General features: G+C 41.8%; 1 protein-coding gene across 1 annotated transcript in view; it reads left to right on the forward strand.

Moving 5' to 3' along the window:
* col19a1 (collagen type XIX alpha 1 chain) overlaps positions 1-23,865 on the forward strand; it is a 344,957-nt gene that overhangs the window by 239,071 nt on the left and 82,021 nt on the right. Inside the window, exons 20-29 of the mRNA XM_033021894.1 lie at positions 957-1,010; positions 2,529-2,573; positions 8,475-8,537; positions 8,961-8,996; positions 10,140-10,181; positions 14,940-14,981; positions 19,332-19,376; positions 19,472-19,525; positions 19,757-19,810; positions 22,256-22,300. Of these exons, the coding sequence (XP_032877785.1) occupies positions 957-1,010; positions 2,529-2,573; positions 8,475-8,537; positions 8,961-8,996; positions 10,140-10,181; positions 14,940-14,981; positions 19,332-19,376; positions 19,472-19,525; positions 19,757-19,810; positions 22,256-22,300 (480 nt within the window). The remainder of the gene's footprint in view (positions 1-956; positions 1,011-2,528; positions 2,574-8,474; positions 8,538-8,960; positions 8,997-10,139; positions 10,182-14,939; positions 14,982-19,331; positions 19,377-19,471; positions 19,526-19,756; positions 19,811-22,255; positions 22,301-23,865) is intronic.

Genomic DNA, 23,865 nt, shown 5'->3' on the forward strand with positions numbered 1-23,865 from the left:
ACTCATACTCGCAGCATGGTCGACACGAGGTCATAGGAGGTCCTTGTAACTCTCCTTCATGCTCGAGAGTAGTCCCCGTGTACTCGAGGCCTCAGAAAGATAGCGGCATATTTTTTCAACATGTTGAAAAATGCCCGCGAGTAAAAAAAGGTCGCCATGGACTCGTAGATTTAGTCGTAGTAGGTCGTAGTAGGTCGGCATGTTAGTCGTAAGTAATCGAAGGTAGTCGAAGGTAGTCGTAGATACTTTATCATCGTCGAAGGGAGGTTGAGGGAGATCGAAGGAGGTCGTCTTCACTCTCCACTATTCAGTGTCCAATTTTCCCGAAGTTAGTCGTAGCTAGTCGAAGCTAGTCTTCAACATAGTCGAAGGAGGTCGAAGGAGGTCTTCTACATAGTCGAAGGAGGTCTTCAACATGACATTTTTTCAAACTCTCCTAAACTCTTCTAAACTCGCCAATTAGGTCGCCCAATTGGGACAGCCCCTTAACTGCTTTGCAGCAAGATTTATATTCAACATAAAGCTGCCAGAAAAAGGAGAGTTGCAGTCAGATGTTACCCGACAAGCAAAGGAGGTATAATATGGCCAGAGCTTCTTTCAATCACTCGTCTAAATTTCAACAGGATGACAGAGGAAATCAGAGAAAATGGTCATTTCCCTATGTTTGTTGTCTTTGTAATTAGTATGAAAAATTGGGAATATGCATGTCGAAATTGCTGCTGGGAATTTTGGCATCTTCCTGAAAACAGTTGAGGTGTTGCTATTTCCTTCGCTCCATAGATGCTGCTGCGCCCGCTGAGTTTCTCCAGCATTTTTGTGTACCTTCGATTTTCCAGCATCTGCAGTTCCTTCTTGAACATGAGGTGTTGACTAATTTGGTACTAAAATTGATTCCACTAACAACTGATGGGTTTCTGCGTAGCACTGGTTCATTCTCACTGTTAATTCTTTCACAGGGCGATCCTGGAGTTTCAGGAAAAGATGGGCTGCCGGGAAGTCCTGGTGAAAAGGTAAAGTGAGATGACAATTCAGATTAATAGGAAGAAATGAGCCAAAAATATATTTCTTTATCTCTATCCATTCCCTGTTATGATGAAATGCAATCAGTCTGTTTCCCTTCACCATCCTGCTGCAGGTGTACAATGTTTTCTGGTTTTATTTCACATTTCCAGCACACCAGTGTCAGTGTTCTGTTTTGTATTCAGATTGTGAAGTTAGTTGAGAAGTTAATTAGCGATGAGCTAATTCCTCTTGGGATTTCCCAGTGACAGGAATTTTAACCATAGCTATGCATGCATTAATAATCCACCCTTAGCCAGAGGAAAATAACTCAGGTGGGATAGGGCTGGAGAAGCGGGTTATGTCCAGAATGAGCCCATACCCTGAAGGTCAGAGCATACAATGTTCATTGAATTGATACCCATACCGCTTGAAAGTCATGATGCAGTAAGTCATGATGTAGTTCTACAAGATTTTAGTTAGGCTACATTTAGAGTATTGCACCCAGTTCAGGAAGCCCCATCACAGGAAGGACGGGTGCAGAAGAGGTTTATCAGAACGCTGCCTGAATTAAGTGGTATTAACTTCAAGGAAAGGTTGTGCAAACTTGGATTGTTTTCTGTGGAATACCAAGGGTTGAGGGGAGTCCTGATAGAGGTATGTAAAATTATTAAAAGCATAGATAAGGTAAACAGTCAGAACCTTTTTCCTAGGTAGAAATGTCAAAATCTTGAGGGTCTATTGTCTATTGATAGCTTTAAGATAAGAGGACCAAGTTTAAAGATTTGCAGGGCAGGTTATTTTTACCCAGATGGTAGTGGGTACTTGGAATATGGTGTGGAGGCAAATATGATAGTGATAGTTGGGAGGCCTTTGGATCAGCACATGTATATGCAGCGAATGGAGGTATATAGGTTCCCATCAGCTGATCAATTAAAAAGCTGAGTTAACGTGACAGATTCATGGTCTTCCAGTTCTTATACCACCTGGAAAATCTGGTTATCTGGAATTGTTACATTCATTGTTGAGAAATGAGGGATGCCTAGTAACATGCCTAGTACAAAGATTTCCTGTTCTACAAGCTTACTTTAATTGTTTTCAAAATAATTTTAGAACCCAAAGATTTGGAGGTCAGATTGGAATGGTCAGTAACGAGATGCTCAGGTCACATTTGTGGAGTGAATGGAAGTGTACTGCCAAACGATTACCTAATCCGCATTTGGTTTCTCCGATATAGCCTCTGTCACAAATAGCCATGTGTGCTGCATAATTCTCTGATTCTGTATCAATCAAATAAATTTGATTCAGAAAATTACTTGATGCTTACTCTTTAAGAAATGATTAATAGAACTGCTGTCACGTAAAAAGTATCTTCAAATTCCCTCCAAGAGTGTTTCTCTTCCACTTGATCCGAATTTCTATTTATCACGAGTCTCAAAATAGTCTCAGGTTTCTGTTTGCAGGTTTAAATGTTCCACTTGTATGTTTGTTATTAGATAACCAGGCTAACTTCTCATCTTCTAATTTAGGGAGATCCGGGAGAAAAAGGAGAAGCTGGGCCCCAGGGAGAAACGGTAAGAAAAAACAAAGTTCAGGATATTTATCAATAAGTTTAAGTTCAAGGTCAAGTTTACATTTATTGTAACATGCACCAATTGGTGCAGTGAAATTTGAGTTACCATACAGCCATACGAATAAAGAGAACACAACACACGATAGAATTTAACATGAACATCCCCATACAGTGTTTCCCACTGTGAGGGAAGGCAATGAAGTTCAGTCATCTTCCTCTTTGTTCACCCGTGGTCGGGGCCTTTTGAGCACTCCGCAGTCGCCGCTACCGCAGCCCGATGTTCAGGCCCAGGATGATCGAAACTCTGACGTCGGAACAGAAGACCAGCCGCAGCGGCTTGGAGTTTCCGAATCGGCCGCTTCTAACCGCGGCTCCCGAAGTTCACAGGCCGAACTGGTTGGAGATTCAACACTGCCAGCCCTCGGCAAAGGGATCCCAGGACTCAGCGATGTTAAAGTCAGCGCCGCCCGCGGCTAGAAGCTCCACAACCACAGCTCCACGATGTTAAAGCAGCAGGCCCAACACTCTGGAGCTTCAACACAGTGATCCCCGGTAAGGCATCGCCCGCTACACGATGGTAAATCAGAACTGCGCCGCTGCTGAAGCTCTGGTCCGTCTCCTGCAGGACAGGCTGTGCCAATCCAGATGGTAGGCTGCGAGGGGGGGTGAGACGAAGACGCGACTCGGAGAATAGTCGCATCCTTGACCAGCAAGTGACTGAGAAACGGTTTCCCCCTTACCTTCCCCACCTCCCCCACATAAAAAGATAACGAAACCGCCAAAAACATACTTTTAAACAGACTAAAAATAACAAAAAGACAAAAAACCTGACAGACTGTAGGCAGAGGCTGCCATCATATGGCGCCCCTGGTGGAATAATAAAGGGAATAACTAAGCGGTTACATATGCAAATTGATGCAACCTCACTTAGAGACATAAAGAATGGCAATAAAAGGAACAGGAGTAAGACACTAGGCCTATTGTTATTGCTACAACTTTCAACAAGCTCTCTACCTTGGTGACACTTTTCTGCCCACTAACCACATGACATTTTGATTCCCTCAGTATCTAAAACTTGAGGACTATCTTTGTTGAATATTCTGAGCAATTCTACAGCTCTCTTGGATAAGTGAATTGGAAAGATCCTTAATCCGAAGGAACTGTCTAAGGAATAATATCATTTCATGTGATATTTGCTTAAGTGTCTGGAAAATACTCACAAAATGGTTAAGTTTGGAAGTTTAACTGTGATATATTGGATAGGTAGATTTATTAGAATCACAATAACTGGAGCACCTAGAGGTAGTTCTGCTATCGTGCAAATTGGATATAGCGCAAGTGATGCATTACGCGGGTCAAATTGATTATAATCTTATTTCAATCGGGAACAAGAAAACCATTTAAAAGTTACTTCAGAAATTGACATGCAAAAAAAAACTATTTAACAGGTATAGGGGAAAAACCTGTTTCCATGTAACCCTCCCAGTAGTAATCAGGCACCATTGCCTCTTAAGAACACAGCTGCTACTTTAACCATGGGTGGCCAAATAAATTGCCAAGCAATCACTTCTGTTCACTGTTGTGCAGCAATACTCTTAAACAATGTAACGTACAGCCTTTAATATGTTTAGCTTGCAGTAACAAAAATAAACTTCTACAGTATCTGTTGAAAATACCTTCATTTTTTTCAATCCTGCAGTAAATAACTTTGTTCTTACGATTCTGAAAGTTTCTAACCCCTAACTCCCTTCTCCCAGTGACACCATTGTGTTTCTAAGATACTTGACTAGTAAGGGTATCAAGGGTTATGTGGAGAAGGAAGGAGAATGGGGTTGAGAGGGAAAGATAGATCAGCCATGATTGAATGGCGGAGTAGACTCGATGGGCTGAATGGCCTATCTCTGCTCCTCAGACTTATGAACTTACAACACAAATTTTAGAACTGAGGTCTCTTGGGAATGCACCTATTACATTATAGCAGAACTATCTGTACTTGCATTCATATATCACCTTTAACTTGGCACAACAGCCCGACGTATTTCAAAGGTGTGACATCAAACAAGATCTGGTGCAGATCCCCAGAGGTATGTGCTTGGCAGATGTTTAAAATAAATTGTCAATGTCAGAGAGAGAGAGGGAGATAAAAAGGGAGAATGCTGAGATCTGGGATTGGTTTTAAAAAATAATTGCAGAGCTCATGATCTCGAACTAAACGTGCAGCTGCCAGGATAGAATAATTATATTCAGAAATGATCAAAAGGTCAGACCTATAGCGGCATGGAGAGCTCAGATGGTTGAAGGCCTGGAAGACATATCATAGAGGCAGAAATTTGAGGCCATGAAGGATTTACAAACAAGGATCTAAATGTCTAATAATTGGAGGGAACAGGCTGCATGTTTTCTCTCCTTCTGGCTTTTTTGGATTTATGTAACTTTAGCCATGCCTATCAAAATGGCTGGACATTGGTACTTGTTAATATTGCAGATATAACAGGCAGCAGCTTGCAGCACCGAGAAAGGCAGCTGCTAATTCATATTTCTTGCTATAGTAAATTTTTATCATACTTGATCTGTTCAGTAATAGCCTGCATTTGTGGGATTTGCTTCAATAAACATTTTGATGGATAGATTTCCAGACAGGTAAGCTGGTACATCTCATCACTAGAGCAGTGGTTTGCTGCCACCCCCTGGTTGTTATATATCTCTTGCCTTGGGTGACATTCTGTACTCTATGCCACATCTGAAGAATCTAACAGATAGTGCCTTTCTATTTTCTATGTTTTGTTAAGTGTTAGGAAGGCAAAACAAAGCAATATCCTTTTCGTGCAAAAGAGTGTGGCAAACTCAGTATTTCTGGAAAGAGACGCACTAAATCTGTGCATTGTACTTGTATCACAACACAAAATATGCAGCGATGCAATAAGCATTGGGGAGTAGAAATCTGGTTGCTTAGAATATGTATTTTATGTGACATGGGGTCACATTACTCCAGCATTATTTTAGCTCACCTCACTTCTCATGATGTTACTCTCAAATCGTGCTCAACTACTGGCAATGCATCCTGATGGTTGACACTATACACTCCAGAACCTCATGTCATATTTTAACCTTGGGTTGCTCCGCTTACCAACTTTTAGCTGCCACACCAGACAGATGGTTCATGAGAACTCGTGAAGCCATGACTTACCCCCTGTGTGGTGTCCTGGAAGTTTGTAGAATTACAAACAGCAACATTGGAACCGATACTAACATCATGAACGCAACCATTGTTGTTATCCCCAAGCAGAGGTTTTGGCACCTGGCCAGTGAGGAGGGTCCACAGCTGTCCTGAACAATCTTGGAATAATGAGGCTATGGGCCAGGATTGCAATGGGATGAGGAAGAGATGCAGGAAATGGAGGAACAAAACATGTGAGGCATGGACAGAAGCTGTTCAATCATGGATGCGTCTAATAATCATCGAAACATCCTATTCCATTTTCTCTCCCATCTGCATTTTCCCCATCTTTACACAATCGTGTGTCGCTGAACAGTTATTTAGTAGGTCTGTTTCCCATTCTAGTACTAAATGTACAAAATTGCCAATCCAATTTAATCAGTTTCTCAAAGTTCAGCAAACATTTGCATTAATTTTTATCATATCAATAGATTTAACTAGCAGGTTAAGTAGTTGATCACATAAATCTGCTGCAATTTTATTCCAATAGTCAATGGACAATAGACAATAGGTGCAGGAGTAGGCCATTCGGCCCTTCGAGCCAGCACCGCCATTCAATGTGATCATGGCTGATCATCCCAGTCAGTACCCCGTTCCTGCGTTCTCCTCATATCCCCTGCCTCAATACAATACAATACAATACGGGTTTATTCGTCACATTGCACATAAAGTGCAAGTGAAATGAATTTGTCAGCAGCGATACAATGAGAAAGAACACACAATACACAATAAAAATTTAACACAAACATCCACCACAGCATTCATCACTGTGGTGGAAGGCACAAAAATTGTCCAGTCGGGACCAAAGTCCAGAGCCAGTCCATAGTTGGCTCTTCCCCACCGGAGACTGCGGCTTCAGGATGGTGTAGGCCGCAGGTCGGCGGTCGAAGATTTAAAGTCCCCGCCGCGCCGCAGCCAGAAGCACCGCAGACCGCAGGGCCGGCGGTCGAAGCTCCCCTCTAGAGGTGATGGTAAGTCCACGCCAGGTCCGCGGTAGAAGTTGGCCGCGGGCCGGCGGTGGAAGCTCCTTCTTCCCCCGGGTCCCCCACGAGAGATCCCGGGCTGCAGACGCCGCGCCAGCTGGAGCTGTGCAGACTGCGGCTTCAGGCTGCCGCGGGCCAGCGAAACGGAGTGCTCCCCTCCAGCGAGGGCTCGCCCGCTCCACGCCGAGAGTCCACGCTGCGCCCGCTGTTGAAGCCCCGGGCGCGTCTCCGGGAAAGTCCACGCCGATCCTCGTTGTTAGGCCACGGGGGAGGCGACCTGGAAAAAGTCGCCTCTCCGTGGAGGAGGCGACCGAAACGGTTTCCCCCACACCACCCCCCACACAAAACACACAAAGAAACACAAAAAACATATTTTAAAACATACTAAAAAAACAAAAAAAGTTGGAAAAAAATGACTCTGCCATCTTTAAGAGGTCTATCTAGCTCTCTCTTGAACGTATCCAGAGAACCGGCCTCCTCCTTACTTAGACAGAGAATTCTTAGACAGAGAATTCCACGGACTCACAACTCTCTGTGTGAAAAAGTGTTTCCTCATCTCCGTTCTAAATGGCTTACCCCTTATTCTTAAACAGTGACCCCTGGTTCTGGACTCTCCCAATATCGGGAACATGTTTCCTGCATGCTTACTTTCGGACCTAAACAAGTGAATCGCATTCTTCTCCATTCAACATATGGTTAAATTTATTAGCTCACAAATCATCAGACGAATATTGAACCCATTGTTCTTCCCATCACATCGCCTATATTAGTTGAATATAAAACATTCAGCACAGTGATGGACAATTGGCAAGGAAGGTAAGTGGACATAGTGGCGTAGAAAGTTCAAGTGTGTTTAATTGACATATGTAATAAAACAAACTATGTAATTGTTACTTACGGCAGCATAACATAATAATAGATAACATAATTAAAGGTTCAAAAAATAAAAAGTCCCAAAAAATCCGGAGGCCCGTAGTGGAAACAAGAAAGTTCATGGTTTAGTTGGTGTTTGCATTTTCATGGCCTGATGGTTGTTGGGAAGAAGCTGTTCCTGAACCTGTAGTGCACAGTGTTTTATAGTCTTGTACCTGCTTCCCGATAGCAGGAATGAAATGAGAACATGGCCAGGGTGGTGTGGACCTCTGATGATGCTGGTTTCCTTTTAGAGGCAGTGCCTTCTATAGATCCCTTCAATGGTGGGGAGATCAGTTGACTGGGCAGTGTCCACCACTTGTTTGAAATCTCTTTCATACCTGGGCATTCGAGTTGCCAAACTCAGCCATGATGCAAGTAGACAATATGCTCTCTACATTGCACCTGTAGAAATTCATTGATGTTACAAAACTCCTCAATCTTCTGAGGAAGTAGAAGCGTCGATGGGCTTTCTTTGATTGTATCAATGTGCTAGGTCCAGTTTCTGTGTAGCAAATACAGCAGACAGACATTGTGGAAGGGCACAAACCATCACTTTGGCTGTGACACCAATGCATACATGAAGAAATGAAAGAATGATTTACTTACTGAAGATATGCAAACTATAAATAAAAAAGAGAAAGAATTGGAAACACCCTACAGGATCAATTAGCATTTGTAAAAAGAGAAACAGAATGGATATTTCAGATTGAAGATCCTCTATCAGAACCGTAAAGGTTAGTTACCAATGTCTTTTCAACCTATTTGTAATGATGGCCATTTTTTACAGGGTTCCAGAGGAGATCCTGGGCCCTCAGGAAAGAATGCGGCAAAAGGAATAAAAGGAGACCATGTAAGAGTTTTTGAATTGATCAAATTGAATGTTACACCTTCAATTGCTTTGCATCATTACTCTACATGTGACAATGTATTTTTAGTTTAGTTTAGATACAGCGTGGAAACAGGCCATTCGGCCCACCCACTCTGCGCCCACCAGCGATCCCCACACATTAACCCTATCCTACACACACAAGGGACAATTTACAATTATACCAAGCCAATTAACCTACAAACCTGTACGTCTTTGGAGCGTGGGAGGAAACCGAAGATCTCGGAGAAAACCCACGGTCATGGGGAGAACGTACAAACTCCATACAGACAGCACCCGTAGTCAGGAACGAACCCGAGTCTCTGGTGCTGTAAGGCATCAACTCTACTGCTATGCCACCGTGCTTGTGTTACTTTATATTAATTCCTGAATTTTATTTCCTTAAAGGGACAAGAAGGGCCAAGCGGTGAGAAAGGATCAAAGGTAAGCATTTCATCATGGAGGGTCTTATGAAAACCAGGTAACTGAGGCAGAAGGCAGGAGCCATGCATTGGTAGTGCCCAGAAATAGTCACCAACTGATGTTGATGTTGCAGATTGTTAGCCCTCTATTCAGGTGATTTGCACAAGCCTGCAGATGGAATGAGCAACAGCAACATGGTGTTTCAATGCGCCATTGGAGGAAGTTGCGTTCAAAGGTACTGCATGTATGCAAAGAGAAAAGGGTAGGAAGCACAAGAAGAGCAGGAGAAATAGAGGGAAAACAGGATTGAAATTCCAAGAGTTCAGCCCACTGTGATGATTGGATTTTAACTTGCTGGCTTGACAATCAGCAGAGCATCTCTATCCCACAGGAGAAAATCAGATTAAAGGTTGATATCATGACAGTATGGATTTACTGACTGAACCATCACCTGTAAGGTGAGTTTTAAAGTAGGCCATTAAACCATGGTAACATCTTAACAATCTCTCTGACTGGACAATCTGTCCAATACAATTCTTTTTTTAAGCAATACAGAATAATCCTCAGGATTAATATCTTAAATAAAGCCATCAAGATGATAAATATATGCAAAATCTCTCTGTAACTTGGAAACTCAAACAGAAAAACCAAGGACGTCAATTGAGTGCATTCATCAATGTTACTCATCCCGGGGCAAATGGCACATCTCCCACAGAGTATTTGATCATCTGTTATTATTATCTATGATTATTTTAGCTTTTAATGAGATTCTCAAAGAGAGTTAATTTCTAAAGCTGCAGATTGATGGAGCTTTATTTGGTTTTGATGTGAATTGGGAGTTATAGGACAGGAAGAGGCAGTCGGGTGAAATTTCACAGAGGTTAATCCTTTTGCAAAATATCTCTCTGATGCTTCAGCTCCCTTGGCTATGCCCTGCCTTGTTGGAAAGGCCGAACTCAGTCGTTGAATGGCCTTCTCTCGTTTCAGGTTTGCTAACGTCGTGGAGATGCCTTTTAGCATAGATTTGGGTCACCACTGAAGCAGCTGCAAACTGGATTCAAAACAAGAAAGCAGCTGTCAAATTAGGCAGACTCTCCTTCTTCCCCACTGCACGAATACCATGCAATAGATTACCATTTTCCACTAATTAGTTTTATTTTTCAGGGTGACATTGGATTAATGGGACCCCCTGGCCCACCGAGATTGGTAAATTATCTTTACTTACTTTTTGTAGTATAATCTGAACGAATTTTAAACCTTCAGGTAGAGGAGACGTTGTCTCCCACATTACTAGGATAATGTTACGTGGTTTAAAGGGGCAGAGTTCACAGGTCAAATGTCAATGGCAAACTTTTATTGCAGTGATAAGATTGTATTTTTCTGATCAAAGTGCCTGAGTGGCATAGACTAAAAAACAGTGTCCTCAGGTGCTACCTGCTGAATCTTGTACATTATCCCTGTGATGATATTGATTTTCATGGGTGCTCCAATTCCTACTATTGTGCTGGTAGATTAATTGGCTATTGCACTTCACCCCTAGTGTAGGTCGGTGATAGGAGAATCGGGGAGAGTTGATGGTTATGTGTGACAGATTAGAAGAGTTCAGGGAAATAAGAGAAAGAACAGGACTGATGAAAATGTATTGAGAGCCAACATAGACACGTTGAACTAAGTCGCCTGCTTCTATGTCATTAGAAAATACGAGAATGAGAATGTATCACCTGTACATGATACTAAAATAGTAAAAGTAGTTTCTTCGTATTGCACCTTCACCATTTCCTATGGAAGGAAACTGGGACAGACGATGGCAGGTTCCTTGTTGATCTGGGTTGAGTTAAAGTTTGTTACGTTGGTCCTTAGTGTCCCTAATAAGGAAAGCATCACTGAATGGTGCTGTGTGTGAGCAGTAACTGAGGGTAGGTATAAACTCTGTTGCGATGCCTCTGCTGTTATTTCCTATTATCTAAACTGTCTCACATGCCCATCAACTCTTCCCGATTATCTTATCATCAACCTACCCAAGGTGTAATTTACAGTAGACAGTTTTCATACCGTCTCATGTTTGGATTTAGGACGAAACTGGAACATCCAGGTGCTCATTGTAACTCTTTAGGGCCATGGCGAACAAAATTAAAATAAATAGATGGCCCATTCATCGAGGTCACACAAGAAGAGTAGCTTCTGTATATTGAGACCTGCTGCCACTAATATTTTTACCAGCAGACGTTAACTGTGAAACATTTTGAAGGCCGTGTGCATGTCTGTTTGCACATGTGTGTATAGGCTAGTTTGCATGAACTACCATGCATCGTGATGAGAACCTTCTCCCCCTACCGAATGTAGCCCAGGGTAGACAAAAGTGCTGGAGAAACTCAGCGGGTGCAGCAGTATCTATGGAGTGAAGGAAATAGTAGCCCATATCCAAACATTCAAAGGAAACCTGTCACCTTAACAAGATACACATCTCAAACTAGGTGAGGTGACGGGTTCCTTTTATCAATGGCTCTTGTCTGAAATGGCCTATTGATAAATGGAAATAGCAAGTAAATAGCATTAAACACATCCATGTATCCAATGAATGTGAACAAGAAACTACTTTCTTAAATTCTCTCATGATGGTTTGGTTAATTTAGAATCCCTGGGCCAGTATTTTTTTAAGAAGACCTTTTCCCTCTTAAGCTATCCTTCACCTGTTAGCTTCATGAAAGCAGTTTGCACCGTATGTTTTAATTGAATGTTGTTGGTGAGCTCATTTTTTTTAATGGATCATCAGAATATGGTGCCAAAGAATCAAATCATCCAACTTGCGGCCATCCAACTTTTCGCCACCTCCAACGGGATCTCACCACTGGCCACATCTCCTCCCCTTTCGGCTTTCCGCAGAGACCGCTCCCTCCATAACTCTCTGGTCAATTCGTCCCTTCCCACCCAAGCCACCCCCTCCCCTGGTACTTTCCCTTGCAACCGCAGGAAATGCTACACTTGTCGCTTTACCTCCCACCTCGACTCCATCCAAGGACCCAAGCAGAATCTTCACCTGAACCTCCTCCAACCTCATCTATTGCATCCGATGTTCTAGGTGTCAACTGCTCTACATTGGTGAGATCAAGCGCAGGCTTGGCGATCGCTTCGCCCAGCAACTCCGCTTAGTTTGCATTAACCAACCTGATCTACCGGTGGCTCAGCACTTCAACTCCCCATTCCGAATACAACCTTTCTGTCATGGGCCTCCTCCATGGCCAGAGTGAGTCCCACTGCAAATTGGAGGAGCAGCACATTTCGCTTGGGCAGTTTACACCCCAGCTGTATGAACATGTGGGACATGTGAACATGAAGATATGTGAAAAGAAAGAGATTAGTTAAAACAAATGTAGGTCCCTTGCAGTCAGAAACAGGTGAGTTGATCATGGGGAACAAGGATATGGCGGACCAATTGAATAACTACTTTGGTTCCGTCTTCACTAAGGAAGACATAAATAATCTGCCGGAAATAGCAGGGGACCGCGGGTCAAAGGAGTTGGAGGAATTGAGTGAAATCCAGGTTAGCCGGGAAGTGGTGTTGGGTAAATTGAATGGATTAAAGGCCGATAAATCCCCAGGGCCAGATAGGCTGCATCCCAGAGTACTTAAGGAAGTAGCTCCAGAAATAGTGGATGCATTAGTAATAATCTTTCAAAACTCTTTAGATTCTGGAGTAGTTCCTGAGGATTGGCGGGTAGCAAACGTAACCCCACTTTTTAAGAAGGGAGGGAGAGAGAAAACGGGGAATTACAGACCAGTTAGTCTAACATCGGTAGTGGGGAAACTGCTGGAGTCAGTTATTAAAGATGGGATAGCAGCACATTTGGAAAGTGGTGAAATCATTGGACAAAGTCAGCATGGATTTACAAAAGGTAAATCATGTCTGACGAATCTTATAGAATTTTTCGAGGATGTAACTAGTAGCGTGGATAGGGGAGAACCAGTGGATGTGGTGTATCTGGACTTCCAGAAGGCTTTCGACAAGGTCCCACATAAGAGATTAGTATACAAACTTAAAGCACACAGCATTGGGGGTTCAGTATTGATGTGGATAGAGAACTAGCTGGCAAACAGGAAGCAAAGAGTAGGAGTAAACGGGTCCTTTTCACAATGGCAGGCAGTGACTAGTGGGGTACCGCAAGGCTCAGTGCTGGGACCCCAGCTATTTACAATATATATTAATGATCTGGATGAGGGAATTGAAGGCAATATCTCCAAGTTTGCGGATGACACTAAGCTGGGGGGCAGTGTTAGCTGTGAGGAGGATGCTAGGAGACTGCAAGGTGACTTGGATAGGCTGGGTGAGTGGGCAAATGTTTGGCAGATGCAGTATAATGTGGATAAATGTGAGGTTATCCATTTTGGTGGCAAAAACAGGAAAGCAGACTATTATCTAAATGGTGGCCGACTAGGAAAAGGGGAGATGCAGCGAGACCTGGGTGTCATGGTACACCAGTCATTGAAAGTAGGCATGCAGGTGCAGCAGGCAGTGAAGAAAGCGAATGGTATGTTAGCTTTCATAGCAAAAGGATTTGAGTATAGGAGCAGGGAGGTTCTACTGCAGTTGTACAGGGTCTTGGTGAGGCCACACCTGGAGTATTGCGTACAGTTTTGGTCTCCAAATCTGAGGAAGGACATTATTGCCATAGAGGGAGTGCAGAGAAGGTTCACCAGACTGATTCCTGGGATGTCAGGACTGTCTTATGAAGAAAGACTGGATAGACTTGGTTTATACTCTCTAGAATTTAGGAGATTGAGAGGGGATCTTATAGAAACTTATAAAATTCTTACGGGGTTGGACAGGCTAGATGCAGAAAGATTGCTCCCGATGTTGGGGAAGTCCAGGACAAGGGGTCACAGCTTAAGGATAAGGGGGAAATCCTTTAAAACCGAGATGAGAAGAACTTTTTTCACACAGAGAGTGGTGAATCTCTGGAACTCTCTGCCACAGAGGGTAGTCGAGGCCAGTTCATTGGCTATATTTAAGAGGGAGTTAGATGTGGCCCTTGTGGCTAAGGGGATCAGAGGGTATGGAGAGAAGGCAGGTACGGGATACTGAGTTGGATGATCAGCCATGATCATATTGAATGGCGGTGCAGGCTCGAAGGGCCGAATGGCCTACTCCTGCACCTAATTTCTATGTTTCTATGTTTCTATGTAACATTGACCTCCAATTTCAGGGAGTCCCTGCTTTCTCCCTCCTTCCCCTCCCCATTCTCCCACAGCCTACTGTCTCCACCTCTTCCTTTCTTCTTCCCGCCACCCCCCCCACCCCCACATCAAGCTGAAGAAGGGTCTCGACCCGAGACTATTCACATATTCCTTCGCTCCATAGATGCTGCCTCACCCACTGAGTTTCTCCAGCATTGTTGTCTACATCCAACATGGCTAACAGTTTCCAGAGCTGTGTTGCATTGATTCCTTCTCGCAGCTGATAGTTTTTCCTTTGAAAAATGTACTGAAAATATATTCCTTCCTGAATCCAGTCCATAGAATTCTACAACAAAACCTTCGCTTTTTAAATGTTCTCACAGTTCTTTTGAAGATATCCAAATGACTGGATTCTATCTCTGTGCTCTGCAGTGGCTTTAACTATAATGCTGAAATATGTGAATAACACTGAAAATATGTGAAAGTAGTAACCATTCAATGCGTCAATTTAAAGGATTATTATGTTCACTCTTTAAAAAAAAAATCTATATTTGACAGTTCAATATATAGACACGTTTAAGCAGATAAATACAGCTAATGGAGAATATACGTAATGCTAGAGAATACTAAAGCATAAATCATGGAGTGACAAGTACTAGCAGTCAACTGCTATAAATACAAGAAGAAGAACAAGAAAAATGAGAATGGAGAGGGCAAGCTGCTGCTGACAAAAATCTTGACCAACTTAATTTTCAACTCTCATAAAGCTTCTTGTCTTTTCTTTTGTTTCAGGGAGTGGCTTCAGGATATGCCCTGCAAAAATTTGGAATTCCTGTAAGTTTTTTTAATTCTCAAGCTTTCCCACAACCTTTGCTCGCTTCTGTGGGCAATTGGTCAAAGCTTCTAGGAATCAGGGCAATCTCAAATCAGAAATTTAAGAGCAATGGATGTCAATGTCGATTGAATGTGAATGTGAAATGTGAATATGGAAAGCAAAAACCTTCTGGAGAAGTCAGGAGTTCTGGAGCAATGAGGAAAGAATAACTTAAGTTCGTAGATGGTTCATAGCTAATTCATGCACATGACCAATATCCTTTCCTTATCCCTTTCTTTTATCCTGACTAGCAGAGGAAGTGGTCTACTCTTGGGAAATAGAGCAGAGCTGGTGAACTGTGTCAGCGAGGGCACACCTTGAACCAGTGACCATTGTTCCATTTGTCATAGAATAGTCATGGAAAAGGACAGAACTGCTCCACAAGTTAAAATGGGATGAGGCAACTGTTAATGGTATTAGGCAGTAAAAGATTATTGGAATAGGTTATTTGCTGGCAAAGGGTTCCCAGCAGGCAGGAGGCTTTAAAATGTGAGATAGCAAGAGTTCAAGGTCGTGGTGAAGGGAAATTAGTAGAGATTGGAGTAGAGAAGCCTGGATGACAAGATATTGAGCTTCTGGTCAGTAAAAAAGGAAGCATGGGTCAGCTACAGGCACCTGGGATTGTGGAATCCTTGGACAAGTTTAGTAAGAGTGAAGGAGGCTGAGGGGTGAATTTGTATTTTTTTAAATCACAAGGGCCATAGATAAAGTAGAAAATGTCTTTTTACCATAAAGGGCATCTAAAACTAGATAGCATAGGTTTAGGGTGAGAGGGGAAATATTTAAATGGGATGTGAGGGACAACTTTTTCAGAGGATGGTGAATATATGGAACGAGCTGCCAGAAGGATTCGTAGAGGTAGGTACAATTACAACGTTTAATAGACTTGGATAGGTACATGGGTAGGAAATATTCAAAAGCATATGGGTCAAACGCAGGCAAATGGTACAAACTTAGGAAGGTTCCTGAGTCAGCAAGGATGTTGGGCTGATGGGCCTGTTTCCACACTGTATGACTCATAAGCATAAGTGGGAACTGAATAAATTATAGTCAATGTGCAAAATTGCTGTACTATCTGCTGATTTTTCATTCTTATCAAGGCATGGTAAACTCACATCACCTTTTACCTTCATTAATGTTTGCCCCACCAAAGGTAGGCATTTGAAAAGGGAGTTAGATTACACCTTTGATGATCTGAGATGGTCACTTTGATGCTGAAAATTAGTTCTTCTGCTTTTTTTTCAGTAGATTGAAGCTATTTATGTTAGACATGGAACCAGTGTCCATGGAGACAACTTCCTTGACCATAACTGTTTACTAGTTGTACTGAAATTCCAGTCTGCTCAGCTAACAATACTTATATTGAGAGCTTTACATCATTAAAAAATCAGACCTTGACACTCACACCAGCTTTGAGGAGGAACTCCAATTGTTCTGCAGAGCACCCCAAATGTTTGTTTTATGTTGCTTCAGGAAGATAGATTAAATGTCCACAATATAATACAGTTAGTGAGATGCTGTATCTTTCTTATGAAGGAACCAGAACAGATCACCCTTAATTTTTAATTGCTGCTGTCAATACAATAACTTACAACCTAAACTCACATCATATAGGAAAGCATCACAAGGCATTTCACAAGTGCATATTCTATGGAAATTGATACCAAACATAAAGGACATTAGGGCAGATGCCCAGATATGTGGTTATAAACAGATTTAAAAATGAAAATGGAGTTAGATACATAGAAAATAGATACATATAAAATAGGTGCAGGAGTAAGCCATTCAGCCCTTCAAGCCAGCACCGCCATTCAATGTGATCATGGCTGATCATCCCCAATCAGTACCCCGTTCCTGCCTTCTCCCTATATCCCCTGACCCTGCTATCTTTAAGAGCCCTATCTTAAAAGTACTCTCTCTTGAAATAATCCAGAGAACCGGCCTCCACCGCCCTCTGAGGCAGAGAATTCCACAGACTCACAACTCTCTGTGAGAAAAAGTGTTTCCTCGTCTCCATTCTAAATGGCTTTCCTCTTATTCTTAAACCGTGGCCCCTGGTCCTGGACTCCCCCAACATGGGGAAAGTGCTTTTTGCCTCTTGTGTGTCCAAACTCTTGATAATCTTATATGTTTCAATAAGATACCCTCTCATCCTTCTAAATTCCACAGTATACAAGCCCAGCGGCTCCATTCTCTCAGCATATGACAGTCCCGCCATCCCTGGAATTAACCGTGTAAACCTATGCTACACTCCCTCAATAGCAAGAATGTCCATCCTCAAATTAGGGGACCAAAACTGCACACAATACTCCAGGTGTGGTCACACTAGGACCCTGTACAACTGCAAAAGGACCTCTTTGCTCCTATACTCAACTCCTTTTGCTATAAAGGCCAACATGTCATTCGCTTTCTTCACTGCCTGCTGTACTTGCATGCTTACTTTCATTGATTGATGAACAAGGATCCCCAGATCCCATTGAACTTCCCCTTTTCCCAACTTGACACTATTTAGATAGTAATCTGCCTTCCTGGTTTTGCTGCCAAAGTGGTAACCTCACATTTATCCACATTAAACTGCATCTGCCATGCTTCTGCCCACTCATCCAACCTGTCCAAGTCACCCTGCATTCTCATAGCATCCTCCTCACAGTTCACACTGCCACCCAGCTTTGCGTCATCTGCAAATTTTCTAATGTTACTTTGAATCCCTTCATGTAAATCATTGATGTATATTGTAAATAACCGTGTCCCAGCACCAAGCCTTGCGGTACCCCACTAGTCACTGCCTGCCATTCTGAAAGGGACCCGTTAATCCCTACTCTTTGTTTCCTGTCTGCCAACCAATTCTCTATCCATGTCAGCACTCTACCCCCAATACCATGTGCCCTAATTTTGCCCACTAATCTCCTATGTGGGACCTTATCCAAATGCTTTCTGAAAGTCCAGGTGCACTACATCCGCTGGCTTTCCCTTATCCATTTTCCTAGTTATATCCTCAAAAAATTCCAGAAGATTAGTCGAGCATGATTTACCTTTGGGACTTGGACCATCTTACCATATATGGAGGCTATAATGACTACATTAGCACAGAGGGATCCAGTGCTTGCCTTATCTCTGCACAAAAACATCGCCATTTGGTATATTGACCCTTGTAGGTTTAAACCACTAATTTTAGCCAGGCACAGTTGACAAGATCCTGCAAACCAGGAAACATTTTCCAGTAATATTTGTATTTTTGTAAAACAATTTTTGTAAATGTCTGCATGAGAGGTTGTGCAAGTGAAGAATCCAATGATTCCTGTGATTGAGGTGTTTATTTACCTAAATAATTTCTCACAGATTATTAATAATGGTATTGGTATATATTGTCACGTGCATTGACATGCAGTAAAAATCTTTGCTTTCTGTGCTTTCCAGGCAAATCATAACATCCAAGGGTACATCAGATAGTGCAAAAGAGAAAATTAAAAGATTGCAGATTATAGAGTTACAATTACCAAGGAAGAGCAGATTATAAAACAGGGCAAGGGGAGATAGTCATTCTTCACTATAAACCCATTTGCTGTCAGAAATTTGACTAAACATTCCACTCTGCTTCCTTAAAGGACTCTGTGTCTACATTGCATCAGTATGAAGATGCCACCTTCCTTGCCAATTCCATGGCTAAGGGTTATCCTTGATGAAATTACCAGAGCACCTCTCAGTACAATCTCTTTTCTATCTGAATTATCAACTTTTTCTCATTTAATCTCTCCTGCCTCCCACCCCATCATTAACATCTCGTTATTCTTGATACTCTTTTCTCCTTTACCTGCCTCTGTACTTGCTTGGCAATTGGAATTAGTGTAGATAGGCATCAAAGTCACGTGGACAAGCTTGGCCGAAGGAGCCTATTTATGTGCTGTAAGATTTGATGACTCTCATCCAGTGCAGAAGTATAGACTTAATTTTAATGAAAACCTCAGGAACTTGGAAGCAAAATATCAAGATTGAACCATTGGGAACCCAGTGGCATACTGAGAAGCAAACAGTTTAGATGTGTTAAGGACTGTAGAGGAAACAAGACCACCAATGTTATGCCATTGAGATAAATAAGGCAAAAAGAATCCCAATATTTAAGAAGGCCGCAGTTTCATCAAGCTGTGTGTTCCTGGAAGGGAAGAGACAATAAACGGAACCAAATATTGAAACAAAAAAAAACACTCCAAACACTCAGAAAATATATCTAGCCAATTCAGCACAATCTTGAGTTGGCTCTGCACATGTAAAGGTGGTAAAATCCATCCTCACCACCCTTTGCTTCCTTATAGGGGTCAAAAGGAGACAAAGGAATGCACGGAAACCCTGGATTAAAGGTAGAATGTTAATATAGAGCTCTCTCTTTTCAATTGTATTGTTCATCTTGAACCACTATGCATAACCACTCATCTACTCTGATCCATATTTTTAGGGAGAAATGGGAGAAATTGGGCTACCTGGACTTAATGGAGAACCAGGATTGGAGGTATTTATAAGTTAGATGTTTTCTGACTTACTTTAGCCATGAGATTTCTGTTTGATTTTTTATTTTAGTGTAACTTGAAGCAGCAGATTTTTGAGGTGACTATTATATATTATTTTGTTATGTGACCAAAAACAATTTTGTTGTATTCTTGATATTGCATTGTGAATATCGAGACTTTGCAATTTAGCCACATCGAGTGTGTTGTAGTTCTGAATTCCAACTGCTTCACAGGGTCGACCAGGATTACCAGGTCTGATAGGCCCCAAAGGATTAAAAGGAGAAATCGTAAGTATGTCTTGAACATCTTTATATCTCACATTTTGAAGTCCGTTTTGTATTTAGAAACATAGAAACATGGAAAATAGTTGCAGGAGGAGGCCATTCGGCCCTTCGAGCCAGCACCACCATTCATTGTGATCATGGCTGATCGTCCCCAATCAATAACCCGTGCCTGCCTTCTCCCCATATCCCTTGATTCCACTAGTCCCTAGAGTATCTAATTTTCTCTTAAATCCATCCAGTGATTTGGCCTCCATTGCCCTCTGTGACAGAGAATTCCACAAATTCACAACTCTCTGGGTGAAAATGTTTTTTTCTCACCTCAGTCTTAAATGGCCTCCCCTTTATTCTAAGACTGTGGCCCCTGGTTCTGGAACATTCCCAACATTGGGAACATTGTTCCTGCATCTAGCTTGTCCAGTCCTTTTATAATTTTATATGTTTCTATAAGATACCCCAAATCATCCTTTTGTGGAGGAAGTTCAGCTTCCTGCTGACCCCACTACCACTCCCAAATCCATGTTAATTTTCAGAACATTTATAATTTCCTGTTTGAATAACCAGTTGTTACTAATCCTTTGTTTAAACGTTGCTTAGTTTAGTTTAGAGATGCAGTGTGGAAACAGGAATAGCCCTATTGCACCTGTTCTGTCATTAAACTGGATCAGGCTTTGGTGCTTGCATCTTCACTGCATTCATCAACTTTATTACACCATGAACATTAACTATGTACATATGTTGGAACAGATGGGGTAAACAATAATGGTAAATTCAAGGGAAAGATTGATAAGATAGGAGAGAGTGTCCAGCTTTAAGTTTCTGGGCACTCACATTTCAGAGGATCTCACATGGTCCACCAACACCGCTGTGCTGGTCAAGAAGGCACAGCAACGACTGTTCTTCCTGAGGACATTAAAAAAGACTGGTCTGCCCCAACAGCTGCTGACAACGTTCTACCGCTGCACCACAGAGAGCATATTAACGTATGGCATCTCTGTGTGGTATCTCAGCTGCACGGAGGCGGAGAGGAGAGCTCTTCAGCGCGTCGTCCACAGAGCGCAGAGGATCATTGGGACACCGCTACCAGCCTTGGAGGGCATCTACCACACATGGTGCCTCAGGAAGGCCATCAGCATCCATAAAGACTCCTCACACCCTTGTAACGGACTGTTTGAACTACTTCCCTCCGGCAGACGTTACAAGGCCTTCTACGCCCGAACCTCCAGATTCAGAAACAGCTTTATTCCCAGAGCTATAGAGGCTCTGAACCGGCTCTGCTGAGTGCCCCCCACCCCCCCTGGACTGTCTCCCTCGGATGGTCACGTCACACAGCTTATTTATTTATTTTACTTTTCTTTTATATCGGTTGGAAGTTGCATACTAAACCTCGTTGCACTGACGTGCAATGACAATAAAAGATATTATTATTATTATTATTATTATTATTAATATTATAAACTTTTGAGGGAAGGAAGATGATAGAGTTAAATGAGATAAGGTGAAAAACCAATGCCAAGCACATCATCAGTAGTTATTCATTCAAGATCACCCAATAAACAAATATACCAGTTTATCCATATGTACCGTAGTTACATTACCTTCATATTTATGTTGCTTTGCTTGTTGAACTTCATATGTTTAGATTATGAATTGGGCATAAGAGAAATTTCTATCCATTAGACCCAAGAAACTAGATTTGGATAGAATACATTACATTGGTGCTGTTATATGATCCATTATTGACAGTGATAAAAGTGAAAGTCCCCCCATTCTGTTTTGAGATTACAAAAATAGGAACTACAAGATGATCTGGGGGTCATTGTACACATTGTTTTCAAACATTCAAGTGCAGCCAGCAATCAGGAAATCAAGTGACATGTTGGTCTTCATTGCAAGAGGGTTTGAGTACAAGAGCAGGGATGTCTTGCCGCAGCTGAACAGAGCTTCACTGAGACACTAACTGCAGTTTTTTGAGCAACTTCTGAGGAAAAATGTTCTTACGATGGAGAGAAGGCAATGAAGGTTTACTGGGTTGATTCCTGCAATGGCAGCTGTGGATGAACTTCAACGCAGCTAATTCCAACATTTTTTAATGCCTGAAATAAACAGAGTTAGTATTTGTCATTTATTTATGTCATCTTAAAGAAAAACTAAGAACTTCCTTGAAAATGCATGTACATAATCTTCAAATCAAAGCAGGGCTATTGTACTTCAAACTAATTTGACATCTGAACATTTGATGTAACCTTCCATTAAAATATTTTCTACTTTCTAATTATGATCATATCACTGATCAACGAAGAGCTTGATAGACTTTAACAGATTCACTGTATTATTTTATTATAATTATTTTTTTTAAATCTGTGTATTAAATAGCCACAGCTGCTGCCAGTTCTGATTATGATTGCCTAATGACTACTTACTATTTTTTTCTCCTTTGTTATTTACCAGGGATTGACAGGAGAACCGGGCGAACAGGGCAGAAAGGGTGACAAGGTTTTATCTCATTTGATTTTATTGTCATGTTCAGGAATATTTCTGGGATAATTGTAACTTTGTTTTGCAAAAGAATGCAGATCTGCAGTCCATTTTGCACATAATTTAATTTTTAATCCCTTTATCTTTTCATTCATGGGTCATGTGCTAGGAGCATTTATTACCAAGTGCTTGTTTCTTTTAGGGGAAAATGTAGTGTTGTGCACCCTTATCAAACTTCTGTAGGCAATTCTGGGATTAAAGGGGAGAAAGGGGGGAAATTGCAGCTATATCGAGAAATATGATGTGTTTGAGACTAACTTGTTCCGAAAATACAGCATTGCCACAAATTATCTTGTGGTTGCTGTAATTTTTCTCAATTAAAATAAAATGATGTGAGGTGTGAAATGGACAGCCAGTACACTCTTCCACGAATGATCCAGTGATAATAGTTAAAGGTACCCCTATTTTGTCTTGAGATTGCAAAAAATGGGAAATACAAAAAAACCTGGGGTTCTATACGTAAGTTGCTTTTAAATATTCAAGTGCAGCAAGCACTTAGGAAGTCAAATAATGTATTGGTCTTCATTTCAGCAGAGTTTGAGTACAGGAGCAAGGATGTCTTGCTGCAGCTGCACAGAGTCTTAGTGAGATCCCAACTGGGGTTTTCTGTGCAGTTTCACTCTGCTTCTCCGAGGAAAGATGTTTTTGCCATGAGAGAATGCAATGAAGGTTTACCATGCTGATTCTTGTGGTAGCAGGATAATGTATGATGAAAGATTTGGTTGATAATGCCTATATTCACCAGTGTTTGGAGAAATTAGAAGGGATCTCATGGAAACCTGTACATTTCTAAAAGGATTAAAGATTAGATACAGGGAGAGTATTCCCAATTACTGGTGAGTTCAGAACCAGGGCTCACAACCTTGTGATATGGGTAGAAATTAGGAATAAGAGGCCATTGCTGGGATGATATTACATCCTTCTGAATAATCAGAATTAGAAGAACAGAAAATGGATGCAAATCACAATAAAGTATGAGAGCAATATGGTTATTGTAGTGTGGTATGTTAACCCAATATTGATCAGTGCAAGGGGCTTAGATGGGGCAGAATGTGTCCAAGAGAGCTCTTTGAGACAATATGTAAAGGGCAGTACCTGAGTTTATCTTAGGAAATTAAACTAGATGAGTGGCTGAAGTTTCAGTGAGACAACAATGTTCACAATCCTGTAATTTGCAATAGCCATGGGAAGAGATAAGGTTGGTCATCAAGTTAAGATCTTGAATTGGAGGAGGTCTGATTTTAGTCTGATTATATGAAATATTGAAAGATAGAATAGGCGGTCAGATCCTTTTCCCAGAGTGGATTTGTCAAATACTGGAGGGCAGAGCATTAACGTCAGGGGGGAAAAGTTTAAAGGAGATGTGTGAGACTAGTTTATTAACACTGAGAGTGTTAGGTGCCTGCAACGTGCTACCAGGGGAAGCAGATATGATTGTGGAATTTAAGAGGCTTTTAGATAGGCACGTGAACGTATAAGGAATGGATCATGTCCAGGCTGAAGGGATTAGTTATGTTTAGCAC

This window comes from Amblyraja radiata, chromosome 5, assembly GCF_010909765.2.
Source record: "Amblyraja radiata isolate CabotCenter1 chromosome 5, sAmbRad1.1.pri, whole genome shotgun sequence".
Taxonomy (NCBI): Eukaryota; Metazoa; Chordata; class Chondrichthyes; order Rajiformes; family Rajidae; genus Amblyraja; species Amblyraja radiata.